The 22,002-nt window shown below is 37.8% G+C and overlaps 1 protein-coding gene across 2 annotated transcripts in view; it reads left to right on the top strand.

Moving 5' to 3' along the window:
* The window catches only part of CPPED1 (calcineurin like phosphoesterase domain containing 1), a 50,215-nt gene that overhangs the window by 9,359 nt on the left and 18,854 nt on the right, over positions 1-22,002 (top strand). For both annotated transcript variants that reach the window (XM_069809976.1, XM_069809975.1), the window contains exon 2: positions 2,400-2,618. In XM_069809976.1, coding sequence (XP_069666077.1) covers positions 2,400-2,618 — 219 coding nt within the window. The remainder of the gene's footprint in view (positions 1-2,399; positions 2,619-22,002) is intronic.

Here is a 22,002-nt window from a genome sequence, read left to right on the forward strand (position 1 = left end):
GACCTGGTCCAGTCCTGCTGCCTGTGCCAGCCAGGCTGCCTGACAGCTACCTGGGCTGCTGCAGGTGCTCCAGCTGCCTTTGGCCACCAGACACCATCCCTGGGCCTCTGGAAAGGGAAACGCAGCATGTCCATCACTGAAACACAGTCTTTTAAAAAAAAGACTAGCTGTCTTTTCTAAGTAGTTCCTGTAAAAATAAATAGATAAATGTCTCTATATTTTACTAAGGCTACTATGGTAAAAATTACTGGCTTCAGATTAATCACTACAAAACAAGTAGATTTTGCTCAGCATTGATTATCAGTACTGTGTACTGAGTTGCTGGAAAAGGGACAGGTGTTAAAAATCCTACCATGTTGTTCAAAGATTTGAGCTTTTTTCCCATTTAATGAGTTTTGAGGATTGTGCCACTCCTCCAAAGCAAGTTCCTGTTTCAGACTTTCCCTTTTCAGTTTTATTTTGTGTAAGTCATGAAGGATTTCTGATGCAAGCTTCCTTAACTCATTCTTTTGCTATAGCTTTCCACTTATAAAAACTCTGAGCTGATTTCTTGGCACAAACAATGCCTTTGATGCAACACGCAAGCTGGTTTTTAAGGCAGTCATATTTTGCCATGCAAGACAAAATAAAAACCTAAATTACTTTGTGTCATTCAGCTGGTTCCATATGGGCTCTATTGCAAACTCATGGATAGATGGATCGTTTCAATTGTCTAAATAAGTTGGAAATTTATTGGAACTAATTGGAAAAGTTTAACTTCATTTCAGAATTAAAAGCTAATAAATGGCTAAATGTTTCTATATAAAATATGTGATTATTATTTAGAACAAGGCAATGCTGGTATGAATTAACAGACAATGTTAACAGATTATAAATAATTTTGTTTAGAAATTAGGTGTTACTTTAACTAAAATGTAGAAGCTTGCACTTGGCAAAATGATCTGATGCCACAGCAAAGATTATAAACAGTGGGGGTTGCCCACATTCATTCTCTCTCATCCCAGGCTATACATATCTGTGGTGCAATGGATGAAATTAATGAGCTCTGTTTTCTAACCTTCCTTGAAAGAAACATACCCCCCTTCTTGCAAGGGAAGAAGCTCCAGTTCTAGATCACTTAAAAGAAAACCGAAAGTAAATCCATGCAGTGGACATGCTACTTGTTTATGCACTGTTATTGGAAGATTAGTTTTGCCTCATACTGTATTTCGGATCAGACTACATAACATGGGAGTATATTTAAGGATTATATTTTAATCTGAAATAATTTGCTGTATCTTTTTTTTTTTTTTTAGGTTCAACTATAGATTGATGTAGTCTGAGTTTTTAACAGTTTAAATGCTGTTTAAAAAAAACAACAATAACACTAAATGTGTTAAGCCAAATACAGCTGTCAAAACTGAAATATTCAGGTTGCAAATGAATGCATTTGGACAGCTGGAGAAACCACAGTGTACTTGTGTTTGTACTTTAATTCCAACTTGAGACTTAAGTCTAGGAAACAGGATACCATTTTTGTTTTTAATTTATAGCCAACTGTTACTTTATTTGCCTGGTGTTGAGAAATTTTTTTCTTAATGTGCTTGTAGTCTTATGTATCATGCTTCTTATGTGGTACTTGTATACTTGCTTCTCTGATACTATAATAACAATAAAATTGTAGCAGTACAAATTCTGTTGTACTATCTGTCTGCACTGACTCTACCAATGGAAATTTATTTCTGAGGTCTCACCTTTTTATCATAGGTCTTGGGAGCTCTTGTGGCAGTTCTAAATTAGGATTTTCATTGTTGCTGCTAATTCTTATGTTGCTGCATTTTGTGTTTGCTAACCTTGGTCCTGTTGAGTGGCTTCAGTTCTAACTCCAATGAATGTGCTACATACAACTTCTCTCTAAAAGCATAAGAAAAAAAAGCATTTAACTCCTTAATAATTTAAGGACAAGTCTACTGGAACCATAAAATGTGTAATGTGTTGTGTATGTTTAACTTGTTAATTAAAGAAGCAATTATTGGAGTCTTAAAAGAATCAACTGAAATCTAACATTATACCCTTGTGCTATATTGTAGTCTTGTAATTTCCAGCATTATTTGCTGAATCCTTCACATACTTTTCCTCTAATCAGTCTGTAATTACCATGTGGTATAGTTAGATTAATATACTTTCATTTATTGCAGCTACCCATTAGAGGAAAATTTTGTACTTCTGCCTTTATAGTTGTCTTATGTGAATGATTACAGATTTCTGTACTTTCATTGAAGCAGCCTTGACTTACTTAGGTGAAGAGCAATAAGTTTAATGATGCATGGAAAACTTCATTCTCTTTATAAAAGTTTCTCTAGTGCTTAACTTCCCCTGCCCCTCCCCCCCCGCCCCCTCTTTTTTTTTTTTCTTCTTAGATGATGAGTACCAATGGAGGGGCCCCTTCTACTTCATCCAAGGAGCAGATCCTCAGTTTGGACTGATGAAAGCTTGGGCAGTTGGAGACACGAACAATGGAGATGATGAATGGGGAGAAGAAATCAAATTAGCAGAGCAAGCAGTGCAGGCCATTAACAAACTAGACCCTAAACCCAAGTTCTTTGTGTTGTGCGGAGACCTTATCCATGGAATGCCAGGTAAGGCAATTAAAAGTGTAGAATGGGGATCGTAACTCCATTTTCTTTGTATTTCAGATTGGCAACAAGGCTAATTTAATTTCCTTGACTTCACAATATTCTTTCATAGGATTTGGTATGCTACTGTTTTGGTATTTGGGGAAAAAAACGTGCTTTGTAGATGATTCTTGAGACATTCTGATTTCTTCATCTGACTTCCTGTATCATTCATTTTAGGGGTGTACTTTTGTTAATCAGTTGCTTTCTTTTCAGTGGGCCTGAGGAAATTTTCTTTGAAATAAAAGCCCTAAGAACACACATTAAAATTCTTTCTTCTAAACAAATTGCTTTGAGAAGACAAATAGGGACCCTAGCCATTGGGGAGAAACAATAGCTATGGCTTATTGAGTACCTAAAGTGGGTGAAGCTCAGAGGATTCTTTGGCTTTCTAATGCTTAATAAATTCAACTGCTTCAATATTTAAATTCTTAAAATGCTAAAAGTCAGCAAATTCAAGCTTCAGCATTTGGTCCTGTTGCTGTGGGACTTGGAGATCAGTATGTTTCTGTGTACAGCCAGAGGAAGAACAACAGACCATCTAGAAAGGTGGATTACAAAGTTTGACAGTTATAACTTTAAAACAGAGTGGTAATACTTCTATTTTAAGAAGATAAATACTCTTATCGGAAGTGAAAGAAAAACTGATGTTACCAGTTGACAAGGGGTCTGAAAAGCAGATCTAAGCACAGTGTCTTTATTTCCTAGCCTTGATACGAAGCAGAGCTCTAGACAGCCTTAGCTATGTAGCTGACAGCAGACCAATCTACCAAGTGAGCCTGCAAATAGAGTCCTGTGTGCTTCGCGCTACACTCTGCTTTGCACTCCACTTGCACCTGAGGTGGTGCATCCCAGCTCATCTTTGCACAGCAAGGTTTTGAGCATGTTAGAGACCTTTCACTAAGTCCTTCCGTGTCCTGCAAAATGGATTTTAAAACCTGAGCTGTCAAATTGACTGACATTATTTATAGGCTACAGACTTTCCTTTGAACAGAACATGATTTTAGTGATAGAATGGAGAAGTGTAAAAACCAACACATTTAAGCTTGATCGAATCTACTGTGTAACACCTCAGTAGCTTGATCATAATATAAAGTCTGCCATTATGCAGTTGTTTTATTGGTTTATGTTCTTCCATTAATTTTGGAAGTACAGGTTTAACCCGGAATCATAAAATAATCTCTTCCTAAGAATCATCTGGCCTTCCTATAGCAGAGTTTTAATAAGTATTTCAGTCAGGACTTCTAATTTGTGTAAGTGTTCCAAATATGTTATCTTCAGTATCCCTTGTAAGAGGAATAAAATTCAGGACAAATAATAGGTGTTCTACATCCTATTAAAACGGATCTTTCACTCACAAATTTAAATAATCCAGGAAGCTAAGTTAATTTCATTTTACCTAGATATTTCTCAAAGGCTCATAAAACAATGCAAAGTTCTGAGTACTTTTGTCTATACTGACTTTAAACAACACTATTCTAAGGCTTTTCTGTTGATACAGAGTAAGTGCGACCTACAGAAAGCCAGCAGTCTTCTGACTTCCACTGGGTACTAAATGGCTAGATACAATAAGTCAGTCTTGTGTGTGGCAGTTTTTATGGTTTGTGGGGGTTTTTTTTCCTAGTAATGGATCTCTGTAGTCATTATTGTCCCTTTTACCAGTGTATGTCTCAGACTTTGGTAATATTTTATATACAAACCTGTTAGGGTTTTGCAAAATATTATCATATATTCATTTTGCTAACAAACGTAAAAGAAACTGAACGGATTGTATGGCTGAGATCACTTACATTGTGTGATGTATATGCTGTGCATTGTATAAGTATTTGAAGCTGCCTAGTGCAATTTCCAAGAAATTGCAAGAAAGAGCAGTTCATTACTCAATGATCTTAAGGGTCTTTTCTAGCCTAAATGATTCTATGATTCTATTATTACCTCACTTGAGCCACCATATTTAATTCATCTAATAATTTCTTGTTGATTGAAATTATGTTAATACTTTGCAAGCCTGTGTTATCATGTACTTATATAAAGTAGTTAAGGAAATGTGCTACTAAAAGGAATTTTAGAATATTCAACTGGCACAATTACTTATTTCATTACTGCCTTTGTATTTTATACAAATGGCTTGCTGTGCCGTGAGTTGGTAAAGATATAAGTACAATTTCACAATTGTACAGGTAAGTACAATTTTACAGTCAGCCATTTGTCTTTCTGTCTAAACTGATGAGAGAGATAGAAGTGAATTGCTCTACGGTACAGATACCTGTGGATTAACACTCTGACTGCTTGCCTAGAAGGGAAGGGAGATGTATGATACAGCAAGGGAGACAGAAATGCAGTCAGAAGAATATTTCATAGAAGATAAATCTAAATCTATGTGTTTAAAAGAATGTGAAACAACACTTTAAACTGTATGAATTTGTATTTTGGAAGTGAAATAATAGGTTTTTCAAAGGATTTTTTTCCTACCTTTTCCTCTCATTTACCTAGCTTCTGGAATAGAAACTCCTTCAAAATACAAAAAGAGTTAAAGAAAACTTAAAGAAAAGATACTTTAAAGCAAGACAACTCACAGCCTGTTTTTAAAATGTCTTCAGATACTTATTGACAATTTCTTTGGTTTGGCTTGTTAATAGTTGTTACTGTATGAGCCATTGCAAGACATTGGCATTAAGAAGCCAAGATGGCCTTAAAACAACTTATTTGCTGCATATTCTTTTATCAAAACAGAAATCCTCTGATGTTAGAAATGAAGACTTTGCAGTGAAAGTTTTTTGAAAACTTGGAAGTACTGCAGTCACATTCTCAAGTTTTCTGCCACATTCCATGCTATACTCTAGGGATTGAGGTGACTTCCTTCTCACAGAGGAATGAATTCTTAAATTTCTTCTGTTACATGGGTGTGTGTTTGAACCGCTAGTGTATTTCTGCACCATTTATGACTCAGATAGAAAGCAGGAGCCATTATATTCCACTGTCATATGGCACAAGTCTCTCTCCACTAATTCCAGTACTAATACTGTGCTTGAGACTTCATACTTCTTTACATTATCCATTTAAACAATTCTAACTTAAAGTGAAGACACAATGAGGTAAAAAGCTGTCAGCAACTGATTAAACTCTTAAAAAATTTTTAGAAAGTGTTCCATTTAAAAAAAACAGTATATTGAAATTTTCCAGCACTTTCATTATTTGTTACAACAAAAATTTGAAATTGTAAGTTGTCTTTTGGCAATACTATATTAATGAAAAAGAGCAAACAGAGAATCTAAGAATTTTTATAGCAAATAGCTTTTCAGATAATTTGAACGTATAAATGTTTACAGAATTGAAGATCAGTAGTAATATTTCTTTTTCTGGAGTAATGTAAGTATTTTCGCTGTTCTAGCCAAGGATGTTTAGACCTATGTAATGCATGCCTGTAGTAGTATGGTACCGCAATCATTTCATACTTCTCCACTGAGGAGACTCTCCAAGAATAATTACTGTGTCAATTCCCTTATCATGTTAGTTCAATAAAAGGAACGATTAAAAATTCATTTTTAACATGAGACAAGACATTGATTTAAGTTTAACAATTGTGAATTTGGCTTGCACATGTATCTTATTTAATGTCTCAAATTGCCTTTTATATCACTTGTGTATATCGCCTATATTAAAACTGAAAACAGCATTGATGAAAGTGTATCACAGTTACTATTGCAGCATGGTTACTGAAGAAGGCTATAATCAATTGAAGTTCAGCTATTTTTACAATCCATTGGCCAGTGTCTATCAAGTTCTTTGGATTATACTGCTTTATAATCAATGCCTGTCAATAAAAAGGCGGGGGCAAACCCCACATCTTCCTCTCTTCTCTTAATACGTTTCATCATGGAGTACTAGTTTATGATGACTGTTTTAAAGCGTGCACTGTATCCATTTAGCTGAAGCAATGTTGAAGCCTTTTGTAAAGGAACTCCAAGAAATCTCAGAATTCCAGCAGCTAGAAGTGATGAACAGAATCCTGATCAGCTGGGAAGCAATCAGGCACAGCACTTGGAATCCATTACAGATGTCATTAGAGCAACGAAGTAATCAGTGCCGGTATCGTTGTATTTAGCTGCTGATTAAAAGTAGTTTGTACTCTGAATATTATTTTCAGAAGTTTTTCTTGATTACATAATCAAGAATAGGATATCTATTCCTGGTAACGCTAATATTGTGGTACATAATCAAGAATTTTAAGCAATACCTTATAGTGCAACTGTGTTACTGAAAATAATTTCTATAAACTCAATACTTAACACCTAGATACACCATGATAATGAAGGACTTACTTCTGAAGACATTGTGTGCATTAAGTTAGTGCACCATAACTTAATATGGCAAAAATGGTAATCTGCAAAATGCAAAATACTGTTGATTGGATAATGTGTTTGTTTCACTGCATTTTTCTAAAACTCGGGAAATTTATTTCTAAAAGTGTTTTTTCTCATATCAAGTTGGAACCTTCTGTTTTGTTTTATGACAACTTCCCATATTGTTCCATTAACCAATACTCTTTGAGCCCAACAGTCTGGCTAGTTTTTCACCCATCTAGTTCTCCACTCATCTAGACTGTAACATCCTAACTCCACAATCTTTTGATTTTTATAGAGAGGTGCCTCACAGTGACATCAGCCAGTTCTCTTGGTACTCTTGGATGCATCCCATCAGGTCCCATGGACTTGCTTGGGTTGAAACTTTTCAGGAGATACTTGGCTAAATCCTGTTCCACTATTGATATTTCCTCTGCTCCTCTAACTCTGGGAGAACAGTTTAGTGAAGACAGGCAAAAGAAGCACTGAGTACCTGTCACTTGTCGTTGCCTCACTCAGCAGTGGGCCTGTATTTCTTTGTTTATTATTTTATTGCTAAAATAGTAGTAGAAGCTTTTGCTGCCTATCATGCCCTTTGCTAGTTTCAGCCCTCAGTGAGCTTTGGTTTTTCTGACACCAGCCCTGCATACCCAGGTACTTTTTCAATATTCTTCCTTCCAAGTCCATCTTTGCTTCCATCTCCCTTGTATGTTCTTTTTCCATCAGTACTCAGGCATGAGTTCCTCGTTTAGCCAAGTCCTTCTTCTCCTGATAGTCTACTGCTATTTTTTTTTTCTACACCCACCCACCCACCCCCTGTATCAGGAAGGACCATTCTTGTGTTAGGAGGAGCTTGTCTTTGAAGACATGTCAAATCTCTCAAACTTTTGCCTTTCTGAGCTGCTTCCCACAGGATCCTATATACCAGTTCCCTGAATAAGCCAATCTGCTGTCCTGAGGTCCCAGATCTGCTATCTGCCTTCCTTACTCCCCTCAGGATCTTGAACTCCATGTTGATAGCTGCTACAGCCAAGGCTGCCAAGGATTAACATGTCCCCTAGCACTTCTATGTTTGTGACTAGCAGGACTAGGACAGTGGGCCCTGGTTGGCCCATCTGTGTCAAGAAGTTGTCCCAGACTCCCTCCTGGATTGCTGTCAGCAGATGTCAGGGAGGTTAGGCTCACAGAAGAGCCAGCATGTGATCTGGAGACTTCTTCAAGTTGCTTATAGAAGACCGAATCCACATCTTTGCCCCTATTAGGTGGTCTGCAGCAAAACCCCACTCTTAGTGGGTAATCTCTCCTCTGATTCTGACTCAAAAGCGCAACAAACCTGGTGTCTGTTCCGTAGAGTAGCTCCCTCCATACATTGAGGGCAAATTCCCCTGCCTTCTTTGTTGCCTATCTTTCCTGTTTCAGGTTTCATGAAGCATTGTGCTTCCTCCTTCATCCCATACCTCGAGTGTAGATTGGTGTCCAGGAAACAGCTTCTGTATTTCAACACCTCTCACTACAACAGCAGAGAATTCAGCTGTTTGCAGCCAAGGTTGCCCTGCTGAAGCCACAGAGAAACACTGACTTGTGAGGCTGAGAATCCAGCAGCTGTTTTTATGTGGCTGAATTCCTTTGGAGGAAATTGTTTAACTGCATTTTTTTAATGATACTACTGCTGTCAGTAACTTGATAGACATCAGTTCTAGCCAGCAAAGTCCTTTATGTGATGTAGCTTTAGACCAAGTGTTTAATTATTTTTCATTAATTGCTCTGCTTACATGGGTGAAAGAACAAGTAAGACAGCAAGACTCCTGCAAACTTTACTTAGCTCTGACTGTAATAAAACTTAGCTGTTTAGAGACTAAATGAAACGAGACTTGTCTAATAATGTGTATAATCAAAAAAACTGATAGAACTTGGTTAAGAGTGATCTGTTAGCAGTGTGATAATGGATCAGTGAGCAAGTAATGTTTATGCTTGCAGTTTTAGATTCATTTGCGTGTATATGTTAATTAGAAGAAATCAAAATCACTAAAATTGAGTATTATGGCACTTGAAGTACACTGTGAATACTTGTACTAATTACTTTAGTTAAGTGAAGGCATAGTCTTGAATATACCCATTTCCTGCCCAGGTCATTCAGTGCTATATAATCTGATATTAGCCTTTTCAGTCAATTAAGTCCAAGTAGTGACATGTTCTTTTTTTTTTTTTTTTCATTCTACCTTTGTTTTATATTATTGAATTGTTTAATTAAATGCTTTCAAACTGTTATTTATAACATATTTCTGAAATGTTTAATTCTGGTGAAGGAACCTTTAGCTCTGCTAAGGTGAGTGGAAGCAGCACCTGACAGGTCAGAGCTGTGGGCGTTGTGCTCTACTTCAGAATTCCTTTGTTTTTCTGAGGGGTGGGGGGGAGGAGGATGCCCACATCATTTGCATTTGCTATTTCAAAGGCCTTTTCTGTGAAGGATTCACCTTTTTTTAATATCCATTTGCAAAGAACAAATCAGCCTAGACAGCTGTGTAAAAGTGATGGCAGGAGACTAAGCCATTGTATTTTAAACAAACTAAATTCCAATACAAGAATTCTGTTGTCTGCTCTTCTGACATGCCTAGTGAATTAATTATGATGGTACTTCTTCCTTTTTAATTGATCTGTCTATACTTTCATTTCTCTCATTAGCTTCAGAAGCAATTGTCCATCTTTCTAGTTTGATGACAAGATAAGCAGTTGTGCCTATTTATGCTTTCTTATTCATTCCTAAGGTCTGGTGTTGTGGGGCTTTTTTTGCATAGATTTTTATTCATTTTATAGCTGATAAAAAATATTTAAGTGGTCTTACTCATTTTAGATGGTTTTAGTAATTTTTTTTTTAAACTTACCTTTCTTAGCCCTATTGAATTACTTGTGCTGCATTCCCCCTCCTCTAAGGCAGAGGCTGCGGGGAGGGAGGGAAGCTGCAAGGAGCTGTTATCCTGTTTGCTGGAGTTAGAGCTGCTTTCTGCCAGTTTGGACCTCAGCAGTGGCCCTGAAATTGGTACACCTGGTTCCAGCAGGTTGTTGCACTCAAAAGAACAAACTTCAGTTAATGCGTTATATCTAACTGATACACACTGTTCTTACAGTGGCTTTTCCTTCTGTCCCAGCATATTGGGAATACTTGTGGCCTAAGATACTCAGTATTAAGGGGTTGCAATGCTGTAGCAAAGAGGTCTGTGAGGAAGGACGGGTGGCTTTGTAGAATGTATATGATCGCAATACAAACTTTTTATCTAGGCTAAAGACAAGCTCTCATTAACTTCTTGTATTTTGTTATTAAAAAAGTTTCCTTAACATTAGACAGATTTGCTGTATACATTTCATAGTTGTCTGCCTGGTAGGATAAGCATTGTCCTTGTTTTCATGTGCCTATGTATATATTTTTGCATGTGTTCTTCCATTCACACATATGCAGAAATACATTTAAAATCTTTAAGTATTATGAATATGATACACTGCAGTAAAAATGTCATAAACTGATTACGCCCCACCCTCCCAGACACAAACTAGTTACAGCTTGATGAATAGAAGGTGGTTGGAGAGAATTAAACTGAAGCTGTTGAGTTTAAACAAAGCTGTCCTAGTCCGCATGGTACAGCACAAGAAAAATGACATTGCATGTAAATGTGTGCAGGGGAATGTTATGAGCTAGTCCAGTATCAAAAATTTAACTGTGCTCTTCAACAAAACAAATTGTACAATGTTTAAAATTATTTGTCTACAGAGGCTATTACTGGGTAGACCCAGCTTTCCAACTTAATTTTGCCCAACTTTTTGGATAGTTGGATAGTTTTTGTTTAACCTACCAATGTCAGCCAAAGCCTGGATGGTTCTCTGTGGTAGGGTAACAACATGGAATTGGTCAGATTATTGGCACCTTGAAGCATGATAAAATGTACATGCTTTTATAAATGTCCCTTTTGTAAATGGAACAAGTTAAAAGATCTGATTGTTTCAATCAGCTTTACAAAGCCGCGGTCATATTTGATGATGTTTTCTTACTGCTCCTTGGTGTGCTTGCTGTCTCTGGCTCTCTCTGTTGGGTCATAGTTGGACTGTAAGATTTTCCAGGATTGTGTCTGTTGCATATTTTCATGTTTTTATTGTGCCATCTAATATATGTTTCAGGCTGTTAGCACAACAAAAAGTGCCAGAAGAACTTCCAGATGGAAAGCAGGGGCACACCTATGGAGCTGGACGGGGTCGGGCTGCAGCTCAAGGAGATTGTTAAGTCTGAGTGTCCAGATTGCAGTTGAGGCACCTACATATTCTTTTTCCATATCTGTCTGTAAAATTTAAATGCACTAGTAAGAATAGTGGTGTAGCAACAACTGCTGTTTAATCAACAGAGATTGGATTCTATATGCTGAGGCAACATAGAAGATACCTAGTCTTATATTTGCAATATAACTTTAGGGACTCAACAGGAGTGAACAACTGCCTGCTGATCTTGATGGAGAAAGTGAATTGTGATGCGCACCGATCTTCTGCAGAGAGATGGTCCCTATATGTACACTTTTCCATAGTCTGTTGCATAGGTGCATTACAGCCAGTTACAAGTGTAAATTGGCTGGTATCAATTTAAACCCATGGCAACCCCATAATCCTTTGGGAACACCTTTTCATACTTTCCTGTTGCTCAAGACCTCCCAAAGTTTGAAAGAGGATGTTAATTATCCTGGGAAATTACAGAATGGTCACATATAGGTGTGAATGCTGTTGTTGCCCAGGAGCACAGTCAGAAGAGTATTGATATTGCTACGTACAGGCCACCGGCTGTACGCTAGTGTGCTTTGGGCTGACTTTGCGATGCCGCAGTCCTGGCCTATTGGGCTTGTTGTCAGCTTGTTGCAGGAACTTGCTGTGTGAACTGGAGCTTGGGGCCGGGCGTGTGTTGTTACTGTGAACAGTTGAAATGTGGGGTGACGGGAAAGGCCTTGACAACAGACAAGCTGAAAACGGATGTCCCCAAACTATAAGCAGCTCATTGATGGTCTGTTACTAGTCATTGAGGCAGTGCGGCGTTGAGAGCTGGAAAAAGACTGCTTTAAGCATAACGGGGCGGGGGGGAAAGCAGCCAAGTACCAGGGCAAGGCACCTGCTGCAGCTGGGGAAAGCAGTGACCGTGAGCCCCATGCCGTGTGTAGTGGTGAAAAGGTACGGACTGTCTAGAAAGTCTGGTATCCTGTAAAAAGACAAGATCGTGAATTTGGGAGGGAATTGTCACTGTCACAGAATCACTGGAGATGCAAGTGCACTGCCTGCTTCAGTGTCCCTCCCTGTTTCTCTCTCCCTTTGCCTGCTCTCCCTCTCTGCTTCAAGCATCCTGGACCCCTGCCTGCCCAGCTGGCACGTGTGGCAGTCCTGCGGCCGTCCTGCTGTCCGCCTGCTGCTTCCAGGGGCCCCGACTCTTCTGGGACCTTCTCACCTGCCAGCCAACTCCCCATGACTGCATACAGTGCTCTGGATGTGTATGCATCTCTGGTACATGTTCTTCCCCCACAAAGTCTGCATGTTTCGCTAACGCTCTTAACTCCTCCATAAAGCCTCAATAAAGCATATCAGCTCAATTTGACTAATTACAATTTTGGGCAACGCTACGTGCCTTATGTGAAAAGCAAAACTGCTGGCTACGTGTCTCCTCAGAATTACGTACCCTATCCTGTCTTCCATGCAGATGGTGTTTTTTCATAAAATAATACAGGCGATGATACGCACCCAGATTTTTAAAAGCATATGCCAAATATTGGGATTCTGAGTTCATATTTAGGCAGCAATTAAGGGACATGATTTTCAAATCAGCACTTCTCCATTTGACTTCTGCTTGACAATTTGATGATCAGGATACAAGACAAGCTGGGCATACTGGCCTTTATACAATCAGTACCTCTTATAGGCTCTGACACGTACACTGTAGAAAGTGAAGTTATTTACGTTCAGAATAGACAGCTTCAGAGCTGAGGAACATCAGAGCTGATGGTTCTGGTGTCCAGACAGCGGTATGGCTTCATTTCTGTTTATAATCACTGTAACATTTGAAGGCATCCTCTGTCCTGAGAGAACTGCTAACTGGATTATCTTGAGCCTCTTTCCCATGCCCAAATTTGATGTGCAACTGCCGCGGTCCAGAATATTTCTGTCTCTTGTTTCTGTTAAATATTGAGTGCATTAATATGACTCCGTCCAAAAGTAGTTTTTATAGATACTAAATCTTAAAGCATAGGCTGCAGCATATAATTACAAACACTTGCCTTACAGGGTAACTCTAAGAAAACTCTTTAACTTGTTCAGTTTTCTAAATCAAGGGGAAAGCACATACCATAGCAAATGTTCCTAGTCAAAAGCATCAATTGTTTAAAACCGATTATGAATGTTCTAAATTCTCTTACTTAAAAAAAGTCTTGGGCTTGACCAGGAAAGGTCAGTGAATACTTGCTTTCGGTAGGAGCTGAAGTTGGTACCTCCCAGGAAGTCCTACCTGTCTTTCAGGTTTATATCCACTAAAAAGGAACATTGAGATAATATTGAGTTTCACAACTCTTATTATATCTGATAAAGTCAACAGTCATTTGCATGTGCATGTTCTTCCTTAGGAAATATTTTGCAGATGTTTTAAAGTACAGGCATGTAAATTTGCAATTGTTTTGCAGTTGGTTCAGCCTGATGTCCTTTCTAGGAGGCCGACTGCTGTACTTATACTTTATTACATCAGATATGAACTAGCTTGTTCACATTTCAATAACTGAGTTGTTGGGAGATTTAGAGATTTGCTGCTGGTGGGTTTTGCACACAAGATGTGATATGAATGTAATGCTGAAATCTGCATGCAAATGCACAAGCTGCCATTTATACATTTGTGAACTGAATAAATTACAGAGAAATGTCAGGTCCCATTCAAGTTCTTAATGTTATATACAGTGAATTAGTAAGACATTCTATAAAGGAAAGAAAATGCCTGATAATGCTTAATATCTTTCTCAAAAAGTTATTTTACCACAGTAAATCTGGCAGTGAACTGCTTTTATTATTGCTTTTAAAGTACCATTAAATAACCCATTTTGCTAAAACAAAGGAACATTAATTTAAAAAAAAAATTGCCAGATAAAATTAAGCTGCTCTGCTAGTCCTTAAGGGAAGCATGTATATAAGGAGATACTTTGTAAAGTTTTAGTTTTAACTAGAAATATAATAGTTCTTTGAAAAATTCCCTTTCTCATCTAGAAGGCAAGAGCATGAATGCTGATGTCTGATTTGCCCATATAACAAGCATATGAGCAGATTAAAAAACGGTGTCTTAAAATATGGTTCCAGCTTTAAAAATGACTGTAAGCATGTCACCTTTACTATATTTGCTCTTTTTTGCCATTTGAACTGGCTGCTTGGTTTACTAAGCAAGTTTGTGTAGTTTTTTTTAACTCCCATCAGCTTGGCACAGCTGGGGAGGAGGCAGCTGTATTCTACTGTCACATGTGGTTTCAGCAAAATTGTCAGCTAAATCCCAATTCCTGAATCTTTGTCAGTGGAGATTTATAATAGAGCACAAAATAGAAAAGGCACAGATTGACTTTTTAAGTGTGAGGTAGAAGCAGTGGCGCTGAAATGTTTATACTGAATCAAGCTATAGGTAAAAATTTTATAATTTTATTTGTTGAATACAAGGTAGTTTTTTTTAGAAATATGTCACTGACTGATCAATGGGGCACTTTTTGGTACTATCACCTGAAATAATATGAGCAGTGTTCAAGTTTGACCTAATTTCCTGACAGTAAGGTAGCTTAATCTAAATAAACTCACTGCATGCATTTCTTTTGGTGTTGCAACCTATCAAAAACTTTGGTATGCTGGGTAGGATGGAGCCCAAACCAAAAGGATTCTTGGCTGTTTTCTCCTCCAAACTCTTATGCTAATTTTAATTAACAACGTCTAAGAATTTGGGTAAGTAGCACATTGTCAAACATATAATAATACCTATTTCCAGAAATGTCACTAGGGTTGCATAAATAAACATTTTATAGTAATTATCTGATTCTAGTAAAACCTAATGGAGCATTCAAAGCCTCCAAACTGCTTAGTGTGAAATTTAATTTGCTCTAATAAGCCCAAGAGTAGGGAAGCATGAGAGATTCTCCATGCATGTTCAATAATACATTGCAGTCTCAAATTCCAAAGAAACTATTGGGCTGTCAAAAGGAAATATTTAATCTTCAGCAGCTATATATTTATTTGTATTTTAGACCATAATCTCTAGTCCAGTCCACAGTTGAACTAAGGAATCCTGTGGACAGTAACTCTCTCTATATTAAAATCTTTGAGATGTAATAAATTATACGATTGTCTCGTACATACATACAAGTACTAGATTCAGTACAAGTACTAGGTTTTATATATATAAAAAAATAAACATATATGGAAGCATAGTTAGATTTTTCTCCATGTTCTAGTAAAAACTTAATCTCTCAAAGTGCAGTTATAATTTCTTTTCTTGCTTCTTTCTTAGCCCATAAAGTTTTAGTTTAGCTTATCATATTCTCAGCTTTAACAATTGAACTCCTATCTCTGAACATTTGAAAACATATACATGGAGTGGACATCCACAGTGAGTTATTTATCTGGCACATTGTACAGTAAATATATCTCTGTTAGAATCTTTGTTGCCTCCTTTGTTTTCTTGGAATTGGATTTGCTATTTGTAAAGAGTAACTTCCACATAGTCAGTGCTCTGGATTATGCAGGTATGGTCAAACGACGTAATTAGAACTGTCTTTCTAGTTTTAAAGTGTTTGCTTTTTAAAAGGTACCCTCCCAGGCTTTTCCATCGCTCTGAATTGTAAAGGATTTTCTTCTTCTTCCTTGAAGTCAGTGGCAGAAGATCTAGGCCGTGTAGTTTTGACTCAATTAATCAAGCTGAACCAAGTCTTTTCCAAACTGCCAGTTCTTACATAGTCAGTGGAGGGTAACATGGTTTTAATGGGTAGGAACTGGGCTACAGCATCCAGTTCCTGTCTGTGGCTCAGCAAAGATGCCTTTGTAAGGGTAGACAATGCCTTAGACATCAGGAAAAGTACATGTCTTTTTAAGTAATTGTACCCACTTATTGCAAGCGTTTCTCAGTTTCACAGTGAGGACAATTTTGTCAGACTTAAGGGACTAGTGTTTCAAAGAGTTATTAGTCATGCTGTAACTACTTAATATGAAAAAGTAAATACGATGAAGCCCTCAAAGCTGTAAAATTCTTACAGGTAGTCATTTATAGAAAGTGTGAAAGATTAAAATCTTGCTCTGTGTCTTAAAACCAAACAGTTATTGGAAACAGCTTTTGTACCTTCAGCTTGTGGTTGTTGTAACTCCTGTAACAGTGTGGTGTTTTTTCCTGCTTGTGATGATTTCATCAGAAGAGCAGACCCAGAGGCAGTGATGGCCTGTGCTTGATGTGACAGCTTTGCATGGCTAGGAGATGAGTAAGGATAAGAAGAACAGAGTTGTGCTTAAGTTGAAGCATACTTACTTTCATAGCAGAAGGTGGAACAGTAAATGCCACAAATTAGATTGGTAAGTGGGCACCTGTGTGGCTGGCACTCAGAAGAATGTTGGCATTTGCTGTCATTATATTTAATGTCAGGCACCAAAACTCTAGGAGCAGTTGATCCCTTAATAGGCTTCCTCATTTACTTTTGGAGTTTTGTCATTGCTTTAATGTAATAAATGTTAATTATTAGCTAAAACTGGAGTTAAATCTTCTTCTTGTTTCAAGGCCCAAAGTTTAAAATAAATTTAATTTGTGTTTTCATGCAGGGAAGTTCTTTAGTGTGATCGCTTTTTGTGTCTCAGAACAGATTATTACTTGTTTCTAATGTACTGAAAAAATCAGTCGCTTACAGCTGTAGACAAATGAGTATTTCAGTTCCTCCTTTTCAGTGGAACTAATGAGATGAGGTTCTTCATAAGTTAGACTGAGCAGTCAGTTTGTCCAGTGGTGAATATAGTCATATTTGCATTATTTTTAAATGTGTAATAATTTTTTTTGTGCATCATAAAATTGTTTTCAGGCTATTTGAATATTAGAAATATGTATGTCTAAAGAGAGAGGAGACATTTTAGCTATTACAGCACAGACTGACCCAGAAAAACCTATTTCAGAACATGACCACACTAGGTTTATTAAAATTGATCAGCTTATTCTTGCATGTAATAATTTGGAATGACGCGGTGTATCGCATGACTTCATTATGGCAGATGCTAGAGAGGAAACTTTTTAAAACAAGAAACAATGATGGGTACAGACTAACAAGAGCACCCGTAAGACTGAATTGGGTGGGCTGATAGATCTTTTCTCTCTATGCCAGTGCCCTGTCTATTATCACATTTTTGTAGCATCCTAGGAAAAATGAATGTGGAGAGCAAGGTGTTTTTTTCTAACTGTTTATGGACAATGAGAGAATCATTGCTTTTATGGGATGGTAGCATGTAAACAAATGAGAAGAGGGTAGGAGTTTGGCCATGACAGTAAAGAGGAGTCACCCATATTGATGAGATGGGGAAGGTTAGGAAAGAAGGCAGCATGGCGAGCAACGGTGTCAGAGCTTTGGGGTGGGAAAGCTCTGTCTGCATCAGTGCTCTGAAGGGATGCTGGTTGCATTTGCAAAGATCAGAGAAAATGGTGTATCAGTATTTGAGATGTGACAAAATTACAGCTCCGTTAAAATTTTATTTATGGTAGCACATAAAAATTAGATGCAGTAAAGATGTAATTGCAGAGGGAGCCTGTAAGATACAGTCTGAACTTGATGATACCATTGGTTTGGGGCCTGTGCTGTCTTCCAAGTGACAGGCACAGCAGTGGGGCTGTCACTGGGTGAGGGGCCAGCTGAGAGGGATGATGTAGGAACTTAGTTGTAGCCCTGTTAAGCTGGAAGCAACAGCCAGGTACCCAAAATGACAGCAGAGATGAAAGGCAATCCTATTTTGAACAGGAGGAGACTGCTTTCCCACAGAGGGAGAGAGGTAGCAGCTGAACTTGTTTCAGTGGAGGTACTTACAAAAGGAGCATGCTGTGATTGTAGCCTTGGACTCCCCTCTTCTCTTCTCTAGAAAGTTAGGGAATACTACTAGGGAGAGTCCTCTAAATAGCATGCTAAAGGAGTAGAGCAACTGCAGACAGTCATGAAAACCAAAAAAAAGGACAAATATCTCAAGAACAGGAAAGTGCCCAAAACAGTTAGACTCTTTGATTAAAACAATTGTGATGCACTGTAAGGCCCAGGAAAATACACAAATCTGTCCTTTGTTTGCTTATAACAATCATGTGATTGCGTCCAACAAGAATTAACTTGTCTTTTGATCTCAGACTAATTCTCCCTATATCATCATAAATTACAGAAGGAACAGGCCCAATGTTTTTATAAGTTCCATTTTCATTGGTGGTGTTCTGACATTTTTTATTTTGCTTTTATCAGATTTAGTTACTATTTCTATTTGATATATTGTATAGTATTTTAATCTACAATTTAGCTCTTAACTGTTGATAATCGGTCTCTTGGGTTAAAAGTTAGGCAGATTGCAGTTATATCAGGGCTTTTCAAGAGCATTGCTCACATAAAGGCTCACAGTTAAACTAGTCTTTTTAACTTTCTTCTTTTTCAAACTGAAAATTTGTGCTTTCCTTTAAAAATTATGTGTTTGCAACTCGTCTTAAGTTTGGGACACTTTTAAGATACATTGAAATACTGAGGCAGAATACTTCAGAAATCCAGGAAATGATTGTGCTACATTTTTAGATGTTGTTAAATTGGCTGAAGACATCTTGCGTAGCTTCATCCTAAAAGTGCCTGTGCTGCTCTTCAGCCTAAGCTGAGTGCAGATGTTGTGCAGACAGAGACCACTGTAACTTAGTGCAAAGCATCACTGGGGATGTAGATATGTACTCTGGCTCAGTTATGGCTCCCCTTGCCAAACTTTTAAAGTCAGATGTTAAGTCTGCATTTTTTTCATGTCTATAGCCTTTCCTGTAGCAAACCATGACACACTACTGTCTGTGTCAAGATTTGCAGAACCAGGTAAACGAGAGGTACTGTTCTGGCTCCTGAGAAAAGCCACCCCCAAAAGGAGGTGTAGAAACAGCAGCAACATCAGTATCATGGGTCGAGCTGCAGCAGTCTGCCCTGTGGCTGAGTCAGCTTGTGCCAGCCAGATCCCTGAAAGTGACTTCTCAGATCTTTGGAGAGTAAAAAGTTCTCTGAAATGCAGCATTATCACATAATACCGAGTAATTGACCTCTGACGGTCTTTTTCTCTGTGAATTTATGACCAATAGCTTTGATTGTTAAAAGAAGTCGGATTACCTCACTAGAACTTCCATCTCTTGGAAAATGACATGAATTGGAGATTGAGGCCAATACCTCCACCATTCCCACCGTACCCACAGGGGCTGGCAGGCTTGTCCTGCCTTGGGGGGGAGGAGTAGTTGGAGCTCTTCTCCTAACACGAACACAGAAATGCCTGCGGGTACCACCTCATAATACCATTACAACCTCCTCCTTTCCCCTTCTTTTCAGTAGAAAAATGGGTGCTATTGTTAATTGATTGCTGATTTTTCCTTTGGAATACTTTTTGGGAAAAAAGTTACAATGTTGGTGGAGGTTACTGTAACTGAAGAGTTGCCTCAGATGCAAAAATTGCAATCAGCATGCATTGCAGAGATATGGTTTGGGGGTAAACAGTGCTTCAATTTTTTTTTATAGCTAGTGCATTAAAAAAACCAAACCCAACACTTTGTTATAAAGGTGCTCTATTCTGTGGAATACCAAAGTAAACTGGAACTGTGGATTCGTCGCTGAAGGATTATTTCTTTGGCAGAATAATCTGTGAATTCTACTTCTGCTGTCTGAAGCCAGCTTCAGCAAAAATGCTTTAGAAGTACTTTCTTGAAATCTGCTCTTTCAGTGAGTGAAGGCAGGTTGTCTTTACTCCTTTAAGCAATGCAGGAAAGAATATTGGAAGTGTTTAGGCAAATAGTGATACAACATACAACAGAAAGATGTACTGGAACAGAGATATTAACATTGTACCTTTATGCTCCTGTTCACATCGCTCAGTTTTCAAAAATGGTAGACTGGGAAGCTGCGGAAAATTGTAGGCAACTACACTAGCAAGAGTTCTCACTTTCATGTTTTTCATAAAAATCAAACTGCCCTTTATGGGCTGTTAATTTGTGAAGTCGTTTATCTCAGGGCAAGACTGTATTTACAGAATCTAACCTAAAGACAGAATATTGTAGCCTGGGATTTAAAAATGTCACTGCACATGATGCCAGAATAAACAGAACAGAAATTAATTTCAGTTACATCTACCCTGACAGTTCCCAAATGTTTTTAATACATTGCCTCTTGGCATTATATTCTTTTCCTATTCACCTACAACAAACCTCTATCTATACTAAAGAAGTACATGTCATCGCATAAAACTTTTCTTCATAAAAATTGGAATAATTAAATATTATAGCTAGCTCTGTGCCTGGTAGAGATTAAAGGTGGTATTTTCTATGCTATGGCAGTGACCGCTGTCATTTTCTAGTGGCTTCCTTCTTTTCTTTATCAATTCTGTATCTACGACTTACCTCAGTTGTAAATTTAGAGGGAGGTGCCTTCAGGGGGGGCACTGCATAGTGGTGTGGCTCAACGTAGCACAAATAGCGTGTGCTACTGTAGTACAACTCGCAGTTAGTGTGTACGTCCTAGCCTTTCCTCTCCAGCGCTACACCCAAAGAGTACAGAGATATTACTCTGCCTTTTCCCACCTTTATCTCCATGGGTTTCTCTTCTTTTGAAGTTGTTTTGACCTTCTACCAAGAAAAGGTCAAGCCAAGATACAATTGTCCTAAAATAATCTTTACTTAGCATGATTTCCTAGACTCTTTGGGCAGAGACCTTGTTTTCGATTTTAAGCGATCTGTTTTCTGCAGTAAAACACTGAATATGTCTCTCTGTTGCTATAGAAATAATATTGCATTAAATGAGTGCCCTGCTGTCGACAAATCTAATCTAAGTGTTAGTCTCTAGAGCTTGAATTTCACCGCTGGGAAGAAGTATACATAATTCTACAAATTATTTCTGTAACTTATGCATAAATGTCTTTATACTCTGAAACTGTTAGCTAAATTTCCCAAAGCGATAGCATGGAGATTAACATGGTGTAATGTGTTTACATATATCTTAACAGAGCCTTCCCCCTTGCCTTTTCCCCGCCCCCCTCCCCCATACATTTTCATATTTATAGCTTCAAATTGCCAACTCTTTGCACAGGAAGGTGGGCAGTGACAGGAAAACCAGCTTTCTCAGCCGTGTTCCTGACCCCATGGACAATAAAATGCACTAGGTTTATTTAAATTTTTTCTTTTTATTTTTTTAAATCCAGCTCCTCCAAGTAACATGAGATGTGATTTGCCCTGTTTTTTCTAGGATTGGCAAGGATATTTTCCATAACTGGAAGGATGGCCTAAACTGACCGCAGTCCTGGTACATTATATGCCCAGTATTTCTCAAGTTACTCAAAGACTTTTGCTACAATAACTTTCTACCCTGTACAGCAGTTAAACACAAGAGAGTTGTGGATTTTGACTTTATGCACCACATATCAAATCTCACATCTGTCTTTACATTTAGACATAATTTAGACATAATATGAATATGGTTTTTTCCCAGTATTTTTCTAAAGCTGTAGAATTCTAGTAGTGGCAATAAGGTGGTACTTAAGCCTGTATCTATAGGGTATGGAAATGGAATTGAAATCTTCACTAATAATAGTTACTAAGGGTCAGTGTTTGTCAACATATTGATCATAAGTATTTTGAAGAAACATGAAGCAAAAAAATCTCTTCTCTCATAGTTAGATTACAGGAGCCCCTCTAATACATTTCAATGTACAATATATATGTGTACTTACAAAAATAAAGCACAATTTAAAAACACATG

The sequence above is a fragment of the Haliaeetus albicilla genome, chromosome 22 (genome assembly GCF_947461875.1).
Source record: "Haliaeetus albicilla chromosome 22, bHalAlb1.1, whole genome shotgun sequence".
Classification (NCBI taxonomy): Eukaryota; Metazoa; Chordata; class Aves; order Accipitriformes; family Accipitridae; genus Haliaeetus; species Haliaeetus albicilla.